This window comes from Chlorocebus sabaeus, chromosome 2 (genome assembly GCF_047675955.1).
Source record: "Chlorocebus sabaeus isolate Y175 chromosome 2, mChlSab1.0.hap1, whole genome shotgun sequence".
NCBI lineage: Eukaryota > Metazoa > Chordata > Mammalia > Primates > Cercopithecidae > Chlorocebus > Chlorocebus sabaeus.
This window is the reverse complement of record NC_132905.1, coordinates 72,699,182-72,716,216: the sequence shown is the minus strand read 5'-3', so window position 1 is coordinate 72,716,216 and position 17,035 is coordinate 72,699,182. Positions and strand designations below refer to the sequence as shown.

Here is a 17,035-nt window from a genome sequence, read left to right as displayed (position 1 = left end):
AAAAGACATTAGCAGAAGCTCAATGAAGTGATCTGGAAATAATTTAAAATGCAGTCATTTTTAGCACTGGAAGATTTGCCATTTGTCATTGGGTCTTTTCAATGCAAGCAGGAGTGTTAGAGTAATGTTAAAACATCATTCTCCAGCCATAAAGTTTCAGCAGTAAACAATGTCAGGTTGCTGACACACTGGAGAGAACTGGGTTTAAGGTGAATACATTATCTATATGAAAAGCAGGGCATGCTGTGAATCCAGCACAAGGAACTGGGCAGACAGTTCCTCTTCATGAAAAGCCATTTTCTAGACCTCCAGACACCTTCTGGAAAGTGTTCAGTGCCTCCTCACTGAGTCTTAGGGGGACTGGGATAACAGTCTCGTAGTTTATTCCAGCATAATGGAATCCGACTCATTACTGCAGCTTCTCCACAGCTGCAGGGGACACCATGCAGGTTCCTATGAAGCTGATGAATATAGCTTTAATTGCCAATGCCGTGCCAATACATTTTAATTAATGTTTCAACAATATAATTAAGTTTTGAATTTGCACACTCTTATAGCCATAGTAGTTTGCTGAGCTGAAGAAATGAATACCAATATTAATGAACCTATTAATTGAAACAGCATGCAGAGTAAAGATCCCGTTACTTAAACACTATCATTGTCACTTGTACAATAATTTAAAAATATTAATTGAAATAAATTAAGAGCCTAATGTATTCAAGAGAAGGGATTTTATTTTTTTCAAGTAGACCATAAGACTTGGCAACCACCAACCCCTCAATATTCTGACATTTCTCTCCCAGATATGCTCCCATCGATGAGCTCATCCCTTCCCTCTTTGGAAGGCTGCTTTTAACTTTGTCTTGTTTCATACTTTGCACTTATAAGAGAGCAATTAATCTAATTTTTGTGTGGCAAAAAGAAAAACTGTCTAAACAGCAATATGATTCTGCCTGCTCTGCAGAGATATTTTAGGTCTTTCTCTCTGGGATTCTGAGTGACTTGTGGAGCATGTGGTCTGGTGAATATTAAACAGTGACATGATGCTGTGCTGTAAGACACTGGCTTTCTATAAGGCAATAGACCTACCTGTTGCCTGGATGTAGACATTTCAGCTTGGAATTTCTAACACCTGCATAAAGATAGCCAGTGTGACAGCAGTGTCAGCATTAGGAAGTCTGGTGAAAAGATTAGTATACGACCTACACTAAAGATAAGCCGAAACAGCTATCCCCAAATGACTCTCAAGAAATCAATACTGATCTTTACTAACATGATGGAGAAGGGAGCAAACATGCTTAAACAAGTGCTTAAAGCGTGCTTATAAAACAAAACTTTCATATGGAAGAGTAGCCTTATGTTGAAATGTGAAAGTTCACTTTGGGTTTATGTTTGTTTCTGCCTGGCTTACACTTGAATGGAAGATATAAAACAAGCTCACACCGAAGTTTTCTAATTAAGGGACTAATTTTTATGGCTGAGAATGTACAGTAGGCTGCATTGAGGAGAGAAAAATCCATTCATCTTTCAAGGGGGGATGCTTTATTGAGTTTGTAATATAATTGTTGGTTTTGTATTATAACCATAGAATTTACTTTCAAGGGTTTTCTAGATTTTTTTTTGCCAAATGTCAACTTTAAAAATGTCAATTTTTAAGAAGACAAACATAAATTATTAAATGTAAGCAGACATTCTATCTGGATATTTGATCTATTTAAATTGTTTATGATGGACATAATTTTTCAGTGTTAAATATTTTTCAAAAAGTGGAAAAATTGCCAACCACAAAACCAAAACCCTGACTTACACACTTATTAAAAGTCATAGTAATTAAATATTGTTTTCCTTAGTTTATCCTACCGATGTCTACATCTTTATAAATTTAATTCAGTTCAACAAATAATTTTTAGGCATCTATCTAGTGAGGGCATTTGCTTAAATGCAGTGATGGGGCTTTATTTTTCCCCTTTAAAAGAACATAAGAGAATATAATTTGTAACATAAATTCCAAAGTCTCTCTAGAGCTATAGATAATTATGAGATTCACTGTTTTTCATTTCCACTTCCCTAACTTGGAATGCAAACCACTAAGGTGATAACTGAGGGTACAGAGTGACGGAGTTCATGGTCTCAAACTATGGTGGTAGGAAGTAAAATTGAATTGGTACATCTACTCAACCAGAATTTTGTTTTTGGGAATCAACTCTAAATATATATATTTGTGGCTTTATGAAGCAGAAGCAGGGGAGGATTCTAAGGTGTACAGAAGGCAAATGTAGTTGGAAGTAGAGTCTTCATGACAGTACACTTGTGCCCTGGAGGGAGTTCTTTTCTATATTTCATCACCATACTGTTTCCAAGTTTGCACTGGATGTATAACACCTCCACTTCTGAACCAAGACAGGGCAAGAAAGTAGTGGAAGAGGAGATAAGAAGAATAAGCTAAATAAGGAAGGACTGGCTTATAAATGATACTCTCGGTGAGTAGAAATACCGAATGGATTGCATTGATGGTGGTAATGGGGACGCTGTTAACTTAATAGAAATAAAATGAGTGAAGTCTGAAAGTATGGAGGTCTGGGTTACCAAGAGCTCTGGAAGAATAGACAAAATAAGGAGGGGAAAACTACCGAATGGTATGCCATTCTGACATACTCTGATGACATAAATAAGGAGATTTAAATGCACAGTTGGAGTCAAGTGTAAAAGCGTACTTTCAGCCTATGTGCTTTGTGAGAACTTTCCGATGCTGCTGGCGTTTCTTCTCCCACTGGCTTTGGTCAAGTCATGTAACAAACGATGTATTTGCTCATCAACATCGCCTTGCCTGTTCTACTCATTAACATCACTGCCTAGACAGAGCCTCAGACTGTGAAATATGGAAACTCACTTTTGCCCTTCAAAATATGGAAACTACTGCTGCCCTGGGCTGCATGAATCGCTCTACCATTCCTAGTATCACCCAACAGGTATGGGCCTCCGGATAGAGGTATGCAACAACAAGTAAACACAAGATTACCTATTAGAAGGTACTTCACCTTAGGATAGTCATTTATTAAATGGCCATTCCAAGGCAATATTAACTTCACTGAGGAGTCAGTAATGAAAAATACACCTCCAAAGGTAAATAATTTATTTTTTGAAGATTTTATATGCAAAGCCATATTTTCTTTGTTTCGAGTGTGGTTTCTCAACCTTGGTGCTATTGACATTTTGGAGTAAATAATTCTTTTGAGGGGTGTCTGTCCTGTGCACTGTAAGATGTTTGGCAGCATCCCTGGACTCCATCCGCTTGATACCAGTAGCACTCCCTACTCCCAGCCGTGACAACTAAAAATATGTTTGTAGACATTTCCAAATGTTCCCTGGGGAACAAAATCCCTCCTAGTTGAGAACCACTGATTTAGAGTATTAAAAATACAAAAGGATAATATCACTATACATACTGTCAATATTTTATTTTCTGAAGTAAGTCATACTGAAAGAGAGCTTTGGTCAGTAAAAGTATAAAATCTGAGCTTTAGTAATGGTACACTTTTTAAGGCACAGAGAACTTCAAAACATTCATTTCATATTGAATGTATAAATACCCACATGTGAGAGCCCATATCGATTCAGTTTGAGTATGTCTGCCTTGTGGATCTTTAAAACCTTTCCAGCCTGGGTTATTTTCCCAAGCTTTCTTTATAATTACACCAGGGAAAGAGTTACCTGGCATTAATCAAAACCAGACAGTGGACAATGACAAAGAGCTAGCATGAAGAAATATTTCTCTTAGAAATTCCTGGAGGGAAAACAAAAATTGATTAGGGAAAAAGTTCACTGAGTTTTGTTGAAAGGTGAAAAAGATTGAAAACAAGTAGGGACACACAAAAGCAATTATTTTTTACATGGTTTATCTAGGGATAGCAAATGTTTAAGCCAACAGAAAGATAAAATAGCTGTTTCAAATTCAGCATCAAAGGTAGTCAGAAAATATGATCTACTGAAAGGTATAAAAATCCTTTAAGGAACTGTGTAGAGCAAAATGGTTAAATACAGAGTGAAATCTCGAAAAGTAAAACCTGAACTGAATCATCTTAATGGTAGCATAAAGGTTTCACGCCTCCAGGCTCTGTATGTAAGCAACCTTTCCTTTCAGCATTATTTCTAGAATGCTCTTTGACTTTCTAATGCCTTTAAAAATAAATTTAATAGAACTTTTAAAGTATTTTTCTTCATTCCTAAGGATTTCACAATCTTTTTAGTCCAGTGTTTTTTATTTGCTATGATAATTCTTTGCTAACTTTTTTATGTTTTGCCTATCCGAGTATTCTAGGGGTCAAATATCTGGAGAAGATTTTACAATTCCTATGGAAACATTTTACACATCATTTGAGCCATTGCTTTTGTTATAAATCAAGGAAAATGGCTAAATAACCATTTTATGTTGCTTGAAATAGGGATAAACATAAACTAATATTAAAAATTATCTTCCTCTCTTTTAAAAGTAACTTTATAAATAATTAGAAAACATTCATTTACAGAATGGCTTTTATATGGAAACCTTCCAAGAATGGAACACTAGGCAAAACTAAAAGTACACTTTAAAGTTCTTCATTTTTGTCTGCCTCTGGGACATACAGAAATCTGAGACTGACCTACACCTCTTGTGAATTCAGCGGTTCTCAAACTTACCTTGCAATCACAAAGAGTACACAACTGACTCCCAAGCAGGCTAAGAGCACATACATCCAAATATCTGGAGACAGGGGGTTGAGGAAGGAGAAAACGCCTGGATTGGTACCATTGGGCTTCCGGTAGAGAATGCTGATGCCTAGGGTCATGAAGGGTTTGGAGAAGTCAATGACTTTCTCCCGCACGTAGGTGATGGTAAGAGGAGCCACTGCCAGGTCAGCCCTCTGCAAAAGCAAGTCCAAAATTGTCATCTTAGTCTAGTTTCTTTGCAAATGTCTGAACTTTTCCTGGGTACTCCTGATTCTTATTCCTAATTCTAAATTCTTCTCACTCGTGAAACTCCCGTGATGATTGATTCTAATACAAAAACAGTCTATTTACACAGTTACGTTTATGAAACAGTATCAACAAAGAGAAACCAGAAAGTATAAAATACACACATACGTACACAAACATATATAAATCATTCTGGAACTAAACGAAGACAAAAATGCAGGAGGATGTCTTTAAAAAGGACATGTGAGAAAAAGAAGGAATGAGCAACTTGGTTGTACTATTAATTGACATGATGAGATTTTGCTCTGAGCTGGAAACTTTAAAATTCTTTTTTTTTTTTTTTTTTCTTTTTTTTGAGACGGAGTCTTGCTCTGACGCCCAGGCTGGAGTGCAGTGGCGCTATCTCGGCTCACTGCAAGCTCCGCCTCCCGGGTTCCCGCCATTCTCCTGCCTCAGCCTCCCGAGTAGCTGGGACTATAGGCGCCGCCACCACGCCCGGCTAATTTTTTGTATTTTTAGTAGACACGGGGTTTCACCGTGTTAACCAGGATGGTCTCGATCTCCTGACCTTGTGATCTGCCCGCCTCGGCCTCCCAAAGTGTAAAATTCTTAGTTTAAGAATCACTCAAGTTTATGTTCAGTATGAAAGAAGGACCCACATGATATGATTTGGCTCTGTGTCCCCACCCAAATCTCACCTTGAATTGTAATAATCCCGATGTGTCAAGGGTGGGACCAGGTGGAAGTAATTTGATCATGGGGTAATGGGATCTGGTGATTATGAGTGAGTCTCATGAGAGCTGATGGTTTTATAAGTGTCTAGCATCTCCCCTGCTTTCACTCATTCTCTCACCTGCTACCCTGTGATGAGGTGTCTTCTGCCGTGATTATAAGTTTCCTGAGGCCTCTCCAGCCATGAGGAACTGTGTCAATTAAATCTCTTTCCTTTATAAATTACCCAGTCTCAGGCAGTTCTTTATAGCAGTGTAAAAACAAACTAATGCACCATATATTTTTATCATTAATTTTTATCTTTACTTTCCCTTCTGAGTAAGCAAACTTCATTTCTAGGTTGTTTTCTTTGCTTCTTAAAAAAATTGTTATGATTCAAGAAAAGGAAACATTTCTTCTGTCATCGTTTTTTCCTTTCTTACTTTCTCTTATGCATATTTTCAGATATGTTAGAAATGCTTTTACTTACGTGATCTATGAGTTCCTTAACCATCCCGTTCCACTCCCCTTTGTCATTCTGGGCCCCGTATTTGCCATCCGGAACTAGTTTAACATCATAAATGAAACCCAGGATGTTTGACAATTCTTTCAACAGGTCCAGGCAATAACCTTCAAATCTGTCATTTCCATATAGAGGCTTATCAGATTTCCTGTACATAACATAGGGTTCTTCCTAAATGAAACAAACCAAATATGAAAACCCTATTATAATGAAAGGAAGAATTTATCCCATCAGCAGCTCAAAGATGTGAAATATTTGGTAATGATTTTGAAGAGCTGAGAGTACTGATGTCATTCAGTCCTCTGCCTGCCTTTGTCCTCTATAAATTCAGAACACTTCCTATATTATAGTTTCTTTCCCTTCTGCCTCTTTTGGTGGGAGCTTTTCCTTCCTCTGTGGAGGGTGTGGCTGTGCAGGAATGGTGTGATGGATACATAGTCACATTTAAACGTTGGGTCTGAGAAGAAGGAAGGTGCAGAGGGCAATAGGGGCCCAGATGCCTGGCCACCTACTGTGCCAATACCCAAGCTTTTTTTGTATGACCCCTCACCCTTCTGGCTTTTTTTTTTTTTTTTTTTTTTTGACGGAATCTCGCTCTATCGCCCAGGCTAGAGTGCGGTGGGGAGATCTCAGTTCACTGCAAGCTCCGCCTCCCGTGTTCACGCCATGCTCCTTTCTCAGCCTCCTGAGTAGCTGGTACTACAGGCATCCGCCACCACACCTGGCTAATTTTCTGTATTTTTTCATTAGAGATAGGGTTTCACCATGTTAGCCCGGGATGGTCTCGATCTTCTGACCTCATCCTGCCTCGGCCTCACGAAGTGCTGGGATTACAGGTGTGCGCCACCAAACCTGGCCCTGGCTTTTAACTAAGAACCTCAAGACAGAGAAATCTATATCACCAAGTATTTCCTTTCATTCTTTGCACCTCCTATCTATGACTATTCTCATTTCTTCATCTAAATTTCACCTCAATTTCACTATTCACTTATGATTTATATATTTTGATTGGTTTCCTTCAGGGTAGCCTATTCCAAAGGCCATTTCTATGTCTTGTTTTATCATCTTTCCCATCTTCTTTTTTCAAATCACCTCAAATCTCACATCCGGTCATTTTCTGCTTATACACGTACATCATCAGTCCCCTCTCCTATAAATAATGGACATTTCCCTACTACTATGCATCTATAACTTGTTAATTCTCATTTGACTGAATGAATGCTCATTTTGTTTCATAAAATTATAATAGTAGCTATAGTGCTGACATATTCTTTATGTTTAGGTTTATCCTCAAACTGACAGTGGGGTCATTCAAACACAGTAGAAAACCCTGTGTTTTCATAAGACAGGCAGAAAGTAGTAATCAGAAGAGCAAAACAGTTTTTACTTTGGATGAACAATTCTCACAAGTTAATAATATCAACAATAAATTGATTTGACATTGTGGACTGGTGTATGGCAGGATGTTGGCAAATAAGGATTTCAGGGAGGGCTACCATGCCCAACTCCCTGGAGAAAGGAAAAAGCAGAAAATAAGCAACTGGTAGCTGTACAGTGGCTGGATGGGGCATGACCAGGGCTCTAATAGGAGGCAGGACTTTCCAAGAACAGTTAGTAAAGGAGCTGTGTACAGAAGTGTGAGCAGAGCAAAGGGAGCCGAGGGAAGTAGGGGTCTGATTTGGCAGCAAGTCATAGACACACATGCAACAGCCTCTCCGAGAAACCTGCACCACCCAGGACTGAGGCAGGAGGGAGGAAAGAATACTCCTGAAGCTCAGTGCAGCTGGACCCTAGAAACAGTGCAACTGACGGGCAGAAGCTACGGTTGTATAAAGTCAGAGGTTCTGAAAAAACTAATAGCAGTTGGGAGGGAACAGGAGAAGAGCTTCTGTTACCTCTCTTCCCCCACTTCCTTAGTCTCTTGCTAGGGTCTCCACATGGTTGAAATTAACCAACAGCCAAAGAGCAAGGGAGACCAAATGGGAAGGGACAGACAGCGGGGCTGAGTAGGACTGACAATGGATTGGAGGTGGGAGATCTTCAGAACAATGTTGGAAGCTTGTAATTCAATCTTATTGTAAGTACATACAAACACAGGCTTTTAGTGTTCCAGTTAAAAATAGACATTTGCAGATAGAAGTGTTGGCATGAAAAAGACAGTTGAGGAATACTTCAAAGCCTAAGGCAGGAGTCTGGATAAGACACCCTCAATTCCATGAATTCAACTTACCAGAATGGTGGTGACAATGAGTGTTCGATTGGCCAGTGAATCAGTAATATTGCTGGACTTGTCTTTGTTGCTGTCCGTCATGTTAAGCCCACTGTTGGAATTCCAAATCCCAATCTACACAGAACACAGTACATCAGAGGCTGCTGGCTGTCAGTGTGGCATTTACACCAAAGAGAGGACCCTTCTCTACCAGGAATGGGCACAAAAGCTCACAGTTTGGGACACCAGGGCATCACAGTGGAAGCTACTAAACGTGGGGAAATGAAACAACGGAGGAATTAATGTGTAGACAAAATAGGATGTATCTGTGCTACTGGGGACGGGGTAGGTGGAGGTCTTTTTCTTTTTAATTTAGTAAGATCATTGTTCTTTTTTAAATTAAAAATATTTTAAAATTCTTAATATCAGATTTTTCTTCCTATATATATTTGTTGAGTATCTACTTATGTGCTGGGCACTGCTCTAGGCATCTGAGGACTAAACAATGAATAAAAATATACAAGAGTTTCTTCCCTTGTGGAGCTTACATTCTACTTATATAAACCTTAGGCTGCCAAAGTAGTATCATTAGTTTATTTAAAATTTATGAATAATGAGGTGAAGGAGCAGGGTGAATGATGGAGAGACCAGGCATCTAAAAGGGAAAGATAGTGGGGTGTCGAGGCTCATGCCTATAATCCCAGTGCTTTGGAAGGCCAAGGTGGGAGACCAGGTGTTCAAGACCAGCCTGGGCAACAGAGTGAGACCTGATCTATACAAAAAATCAAAAAAAAAAAAAAAAATAGCCAGACATGATGGCACACGCCTGCAGTCTCAGCTACTCAGGAGGCTGAGATGGGAGGATGGCTTGGGTCCAGGAAGTCAGGACTGCAGTGAGCCGTGATTGCACCACGGCACTTCAGCCTGGGTGACAGAGCGAGACACTGAAAAAAACCAAAGTAATTTTTTCTTTAAAAAGGGAAAGAAAAATGGAAGAAAGCGTGTCATGTGCATGAGAAGTAGACTAAGTTCAGGGCCTATCTTCTTTGAGGAGGCAAAGCTAGGCAAAGAGTGCCTCTTGTGAGCCCTAGCAAGACTCTGTTCATCTCTCTGTCACAGCAGCTATCATCTTCTGTTATGATTTATCGTTTACCTCTCTTGTCTGTCCACTTGGTCATGAACTACTTCAGTGAGGGTGCTCACTTTTACTGCCCACTGATTTTACTGTCACAAAACCAACCACGGCAACTGGCATTCAGTAAAGACCATTACTCTTTTTTAAAAATAATGATCCATAATTTTCTCCAGTGGCCAAGTCACTCCTGGGTTGTGAGGCTGTGTAGAAGTATATGGATTCATTCAGCCTCTGTGGGAACCCAGAAGAAGAGCCTTTGGGATTTTGAGCTATTTTTCCGAATCTTTCTTTAGGCATTTACTGCCAGCCTCATGTGGTGGCCTGCAAGTATGTTTTAGAGCCAGGAAGACCTCGTTGCTGTGTGTCCTTGAATGAGATTCTAATCTTTCTGAGCTTCAGTCGATTCTTTACCTATAAAGTATTTCACAGGAATAATGAGAAGATCAAATAATCAGATGATGTATGTGGAAGAGTTGGTGTGTGTTGTTAAGAGCTGCACATGTAGTAACAAGAAAGGACATTGAAACGACTGCCTCAGTCATTTCTTCAATCTTACCCTGTCAAGAAGGAATTTGGACTCATTTTTTAAAAAATTCAGAATCTGATAAAGTAAAAGAGCTATGACAAGTGGAGGAAGTTTAGGAACATGAACACTTGGACCTGCTCTGAGATGGACAGCGTGGAGCTATGCTTGGGAAGACAGATGGGAGTGTTAGGCTCCATCCTCCTTTGCTTTTCTATTTCTTGACTCTGATGTACTGCCTATATTTAGCAGCTGGAAATTCTTCTAGCTTGACAAGTATCCCTTTTAGAGACATCAATGCTTTGAGGAAGTTTCAAGGACTATTACACGTTCACACATCAGTGTAAACTATTTTAATTTCAGTTTTATTTCCTGTACTTAATGAGGGTTAGTTGATTGGAGAAATAAAGAGACAGGTGTAGGTAAATGGGGGAATGGGATAGTTTTTGCATTTGAAAATATTGTGATCCTGTCTGAAAAGAGGTGTTTGTTGGGTTCTAGGCTATACTCTTAATAACCATTCAACATTTCCAGGATCTAATGTGATGAGTATCACCTAGAATACACATTATACATCTTTTGGTTGAATAATCTTTAGCTTTATTAATTTGGCTTTAGATTCAGGAAAAGTAGACAGCATTTTCTTCTTTTTCTTCTCAACCTCCATCCCTTCTTCTGAGGCAGGGACCCTTGCTTCTAGGAAATGTAACTCAGGCTAAATATACCTGTCTATTGATTTTCATCCAAGGCTGTGCTTTAGGTTGTGAACAATTGATTCCTAGCTCCATGAAGAGTGTGTGTAAATTGGGTCCTGATTGTATTTCTAATTAAACCTTCACTTAGACACTGAGGAGAAGGGAATCTAATTTTTAATTAAGTATTGAAGGGTGGAGAAAATAACTGTTTTTAGCCACTTGATTAAGTGATAGGATTCATTCTCTTTAAATCTTATTTCTATTAATGTCAAGTATGTGTGTGTTGGAAGGAACTACCATAATATTTGAAAACGACAGTGTTCAATGGCCTAGCAGTATCACTGTCTTGTAAAATAAAACTTGAACTTGTAGACAAATACACCCCACAGCTTGATGTCTGGTTTTTCTTTCTTTCGCCATCTGCACTAAAAGTGCAGAAGCTAAGAATCATTGCTGCTGTCGACCTGGTCAACTAAGTCCCAAGTTTAAACTTTCCTCCTTAAAATGAGAAAACAGTGACCATTTTTTTCCCTTATTATCTCTACAGAGGGACCTACAGAAGATCCTTTAAATGTAGACCAGAAGAGTATCAAAATATAGTAAAGGTCAGGCGATTCCTGGGAAATGTACAGTATATATATGCAATTTGAATGACTTCAGTCTTCTCTTTCCAAACTTGTAATCAGCAAAACAGAATTGTGTGTGTGTGTGCGTGCATGCACATGTGTGCAACTGTGTCTTTTAAACCCAAGTAGTCAAGTGGCTTTATCTGTTACTTGAAATAAATGAATATGTTGTCAGGAAACGGATGTCTCCCTTTAAAGAAGTCACATCTCATGATTCATGTGTGCTGGAGAGAGGGGTGAAGTTAAGAAGATGCCTGGACATTTGACATTTCAGTCCTGTTCTACGACCTAGGAGGAGTGCCTGCAGGGGGTGGAACCTCAGTTTTCAAACTTCATAGTGAAAGCAGATAGCAGTCATTTACCAGTGAGAAGTAATGGAGGTTAGATCAGTTACTTGTAGGGAGGAGCACTCTGTATCTAAATTATCTGGCCCTGATTCATTTCACTTTGTAAGCTGGCACAAGGGAGCAGCCATGTGTTATCTAGGACAACTGAGAAAAGCATCTGAAAATGAGTGCCCAAATGACAGGCAAACATTTTTTAAAAAGCGATGCAATAAAAAGGGCGTTCAGAGAGTGACTAGTATCTGTCTTCTAAACCTAGACAGTGATTCATGTAAACTCAACATCTAAAATGGCTGAGGGAAATAATCAGGTATCTGGGGAAAAGATAAAGGTATGTGTATTTCCTGTATTACGAGCCTTATATCACACATCTTTTAGTGAGGGATGTTGTAAAGATTGCTACCTCCCTCTTTTGGAAAGAATTTTGGGTGAATAATACTATTCTAAAATAAGTCAGAGTACTGAGGAAAGCTTTTGGAATTTAAACATGATGAAGGTGAATTTTTGTTTTAGTTGGAGACTTATCTGGAGAAAGTGTGATGTGTTTGTTGGGTCTGACTGTGTCACCTGTGCTAGAACTCAGGTTACCGTGAATTTTTGACGAGGAGTCATAACACAAAACAGCGCACCACGGTATATACAACTTACAATATAGGAACATGATGGGCTACCAGGAAGGAAGAGGCATGAAGGCATGGAGGATCAAGACCAGAAAGTTACATCCCTGGGGAGCGTGTGTGGCTCTTGCAGCTTAGTGACAAATAGAGGACATCCCCCCTCCCCTGTATATAATTTCAAAGCTTGGATTCCATTCCCTAGGATATTTGTATTAGATTAATTCAAAGTGCCCAGAGTCTCAAGATGGATTAGTGTAATAGGTTTTTTTTTTTTCTTTTTCTGGGTGCCAGTTAGGTTCATCTATTTACCAGTGAAATTGTAGTGAGGAAACCAGATCACCTTCTACGTGCACTTAGTAGCCTTGTTCACTGAAGATTAAAACAAGGCTTTTAAACCTGTGCTTTGAAAACTTAAAAAGAAAAAAATTCTGAATTCATCACTGAGTACTACTAAGAGGGAGACAAGGTTTTTGGCTACAGGGAGAAACTTGTGTACACTTTCTGTGACATAGCTGATAATTTGAAAGATGAAAGTGAACCTGACAAGTTGAACAACCTGAAGCAATTTAAGATCTATTCATCAGTCTATAGATCTTTTTTTACCAAGTAGTTTTACAGAGACAGAGACAGAGAGGGAAGGAAGGAGAGGAGGAAGAGAAAGAGAAAGAGGAGACGAAAGAAAATGTTTGCTTATCAGGGGGACCTTTCTCTGATTCAAAAGTTTTTAATGTCTCATATTTGCTTATATAAAGCTATGCACATTCATTGGCAACATGGCACTGTATAATAAACTATAAAATAGTGGGTGTTATAATTCACAAGATATTCTCATTTCCTTTCCAAGGTCCCTAATGTTTGTGTCCTCTTTAGAACTGTGGCTCTAAAACAAATTGCAAGACAGTATGCTCTGATGAAGATATCGTGCAAAACAAAAGATAGCTCATGAGAAAAGGAAATTTCTGAAAATGGTTCATATTTTGTGGTGGTGACATTGGAGGAGATGTCCTAGCCTTCTGACGCTGTAGCCTATTTGACTAGTCTCATGGATCAAATTTATTGTTGTTTTTATCCCCCTTAGGGAAAATATTTAGTGATTTGAGAAGGAATATAAGTAGGTCAGTGTCTCCTTCTGTTACAGTTACCTGCTTTCAATCCTAACAGGGACTGATCCTGCCTGGGAGAAACAAAAATAATCTTGGGGCAAATATTTAATCCATCATTATTTAATCCATTGCAAACCTGTTTTCAATTCACAGGTGATGTTGTTGAGAGAGAGCATATTCAATCACTCCTCCTCTCTCTTTACATGAAACATCCCCTCTAAACTGCCATTGGAGAGCTACAGGTCTGGTAACATTGGAAGGGCGCAGGCTTTTCCAGTGACATTCCCCATCCCACCCCCAGGTTTCCTGCAGGTGTTGTCAGAGTACAAACCTTCTTCCACACTTTATACAAGTGTTTAGACACTTCGCCAGCAGCCTTGGTTTTCAGAGAGAAAAATAAAATAAAAATAGCACTTAATTAAAATGGAGAGTGAAACCCAGAAGGAATCATGGTGTGTGAGTGCTTAGAGTGCTACAGTTCCCACCCATTGTTTGGAATTTGCATCTTAATATAAAGCCTGACAATAGGAACAGCAAAGAGATGAATCAAGACTTGTGTCTCACAGAAGTTACCTGGTGGTAAGACTCAATTTTTACTTTTCCTTTTGCACACCAAAAAATGCTTTAAAGTGCTTTTCAATGTATACAGGTATGCTGCAGTGTTAAGGGTCTTCAGTGTTCCTTAAGAAGACCCTTTTAAGGCATGGGTAACTAAAACTAATCAATCAACCAGCAAATCAATCAATACACACACACACACACACACACACACACACAATTCCTAACCGTAAGAAGTATGCTTTATGACTTATTCTTTGATTATAGGTTTCCAGGCAGTAGAAATTTGAGTGAAAGTGAGAATGGGATTTTTCTAATAATTTTCCCTATTGAATCCAAGAAAGGCTGACATAAAAAGATTGGGCATTTCCTCCCTCCGCTCCTGAGAGAGACGTGTTGGCTTCCCTCATTGCCTTAAGGCCCAATAAGCCTTCTCAGGAATTGAGCTCAAGACACCTGAAGAAAGAAAAGTTATTGCAAACAATGAAGAGATAAGAAACAAACACAAAACACTTTCATCTAATTTGATTTTGCCTTTGATGGAAAAACACCAATGCAATGTGCATAATATTACAGTGTGTAGGTAACTGTGAAAGCGTAACAATAGCTCTCCATCTATTTCATCATTCACCTAGCCAAAAAGATGTTTCCTTAACAGCTTTTCTTCCCCCTGCAGTGCTATACATAAGAGGAGAACAGAGTGGGGAAAAGACTCGTGCTTCAAGAAGCAGACATTTTCTTTAAACAATTATAGGCTTTTAGATCATAACAAGTATTTTTTTTCATTTGTTCCCTCCAGCCAGCATCCCACACACACCATTGTGGAGGCTGGCTGGATGTCTTGTGCTCTATCAGAGCATGTTAGACCAACAGAGGGGCAAATCAGAGTGAAGAGGAAGCCAGAAGATGGGATTTTTGAAGTGAGAAACCTGCATGTATAATGTGTACCCTCAAAACTGCAAACTAATTATTTTCCTCAAACATTTCACACCACTGGGTCACCTTCTAAGACATTCGGCCTAAATGATCTTTGTTCCCATTAATGTTTTTTTGAGAGGGAGGGGTAGTTAGCACCTGCAAAAAAAATGTGTCCCAGTTAACAAAAACAAGAAAACAGAAATGAAACCCTTACCTCATTTACAAAAAATCAACCCACCTAATCTAATTAAGCAAGCAATCGATTGTTCCCAAAGCCACTCTTATATTAAGCACACTGTCTTATTCACTATAGTGGGAAAAAAATGTCAGATTAGAGAGTTTTCTGTTGAGGTGATTGTTTTGGGGGTTTCAATTGTTTTTCTCTAAGATTCTCAGTGTAAAATCTTCAGATTCTAAGTGTTAATTCCAACGTATAGTCATGAATATTAAAATTGGCGTAATAAAATATACTGAGAAGCCAAATTCTTTTATCATTATTATTTAACCAAATAGTTTACATTGGTATTACTCTAAATAATCACTAAAGTAGAGCTTTAAACATGGAGAGATTCAGAATTACAACTAAAATAATCCTAAAATGAGAACCCAACATTAAAATACAGTTTTTTGATGTTTGTCCTAAAATTAAGAATGCAAAGTTAATTTGCTCCAGTACATCTCTTCTATCCTACTTTATTCTGCCTGTCACCAATCTCAAAATGGAATGAAATGTGCAATTAAAATTAATTTCTAGGTAACCCTTGGATGCCATTCCATCGATAAACCATTGACAGCTTCTGCTTTTCCAAGTCTAAACTCAATTTGTTAAAAGCTTTAAGACATGGGCCTAATGACACCCAACTCTAGGGTTATATATGTAATAATATAAACACACTTGCTATATAAACGAAGCACAATATAAACACTAGTTAGCATTGCTATTACTAAGACATGAAATTTAAGAATCTAGCACATCAACTTCTATCCGCAGATAAAAGAGATAAAAAAACTGGATGTAAAATAACATGCTGAGAGAATCACTTCATCATTCACTTACTTGTCTGTGCAATTTAGTAAAAATGCTTGAGCAATACTCATTTGTTATTTTATTTTTTTATTATTAAGGAGGTTACCTTTTCAGTTCCTTCTTCTTTGAGACTAATAATGTCCAGATCAAAATCCTTCCTCAAGCCATTGGTTTTATTAAAGGTGATATGCCCAGTCAAGCCATCCCACCGAGCCTGTGGACAAGAAGAAATGTGGCTGTTACTGTTAAACATTTATCCTAATTCCTGAGACCATCAAAATTACAATACCTCAAATTCATCACAGTATCCAATTATTTGGCTTCATCATGCTGTTATAAACCATTGCACTGGTTCAGCAACATGATAGCAGAACACGTCGTCATTTTATTAGCACTCATTTATTCTGTCAATTCTAACACCCTAAGCCAGTCAAACCTGTCATCGTGGCTACCTAAATGGACAGTATGGAGAAAATTGCTGTAAAATAGTCAGCACATGGAATACACAAAGTCTGACAAATCACAATATTCTGTTTTCCAAGGTCAATTCAAATTCCTTTTGAGATATGGCTGAGTGGAAGTGAGTCCTTGCTTTTTCTTTCTCTGTGAAAAGAATATAGACCAATACAGTCCAATGATGTATTGCAGAGTTTTCAGACTGTTGATGACTTGGCGTGTTTGCCTCATTTGGGCATTGTAATTTCCCGTGACTGCTGTAGCAAATAATCACAAACGTGGGTGCTCAAAACAACAGAAATTTATTTTCTCAAGGCTGTGGAGGCCTGAAATCCAAAATCAGTATGACTGGCTGGAATGAAAGCGTCAGTAGGACCGAGCTGTCTCTGGAGGCTCGAGGGAAGACCCTATTCTTTGCTTCCTTCTGCTTCTGGTAGCTTCTGGCACTCCTCCTTCTCTTGTGGTTCCATCACTCCAACCTCTGCCTCAGTGATCACATTTCCTCCTCCCCTTCTGTCTGCATAAAAGCTCCCTCTGCGAGGTGGAGGTTGTAGTGAGCTAACATCCTTCCACTGCACTCCAGGAGCCTGGGCCACAGAGCGAGACTCTGTCTCAAACAAACAAACAAACAAAACAG

At 38.8% G+C, this 17,035-nt stretch overlaps 1 protein-coding gene and 1 long non-coding RNA gene across 9 annotated transcripts in view; one reads left to right on the top strand and one right to left on the bottom strand.

The window, feature by feature from the left end:
- GRIK1 (glutamate ionotropic receptor kainate type subunit 1) overlaps nt 1-17,035 on the bottom strand; it is a 403,736-nt gene that overhangs the window by 45,295 nt on the left and 341,406 nt on the right. For 4 of the 8 annotated variants that reach the window (XM_007965616.3, XM_007965600.3, XM_073009869.1 and 1 more), the window contains exons 8-12: nt 16,049-16,156; nt 13,771-13,815; nt 8,418-8,531; nt 6,155-6,358; nt 4,678-4,901 (exon numbers count right to left, since the gene is read on the bottom strand). In XM_007965616.3, coding sequence (XP_007963807.1) covers nt 4,678-4,901; nt 6,155-6,358; nt 8,418-8,531; nt 13,771-13,815; nt 16,049-16,156 — 695 coding nt within the window. The remainder of the gene's footprint in view (nt 1-4,677; nt 4,902-6,154; nt 6,359-8,417; nt 8,532-13,770; nt 13,816-16,048; nt 16,157-17,035) is intronic. The other 4 variants (XM_007965633.3, XM_007965605.3, XM_073009882.1 and 1 more) reach the window with 1 other exon arrangement.
- LOC140709836 (uncharacterized) overlaps nt 1-17,035 on the top strand; it is a 146,783-nt gene that overhangs the window by 29,079 nt on the left and 100,669 nt on the right. The window lies entirely within an intron of this gene.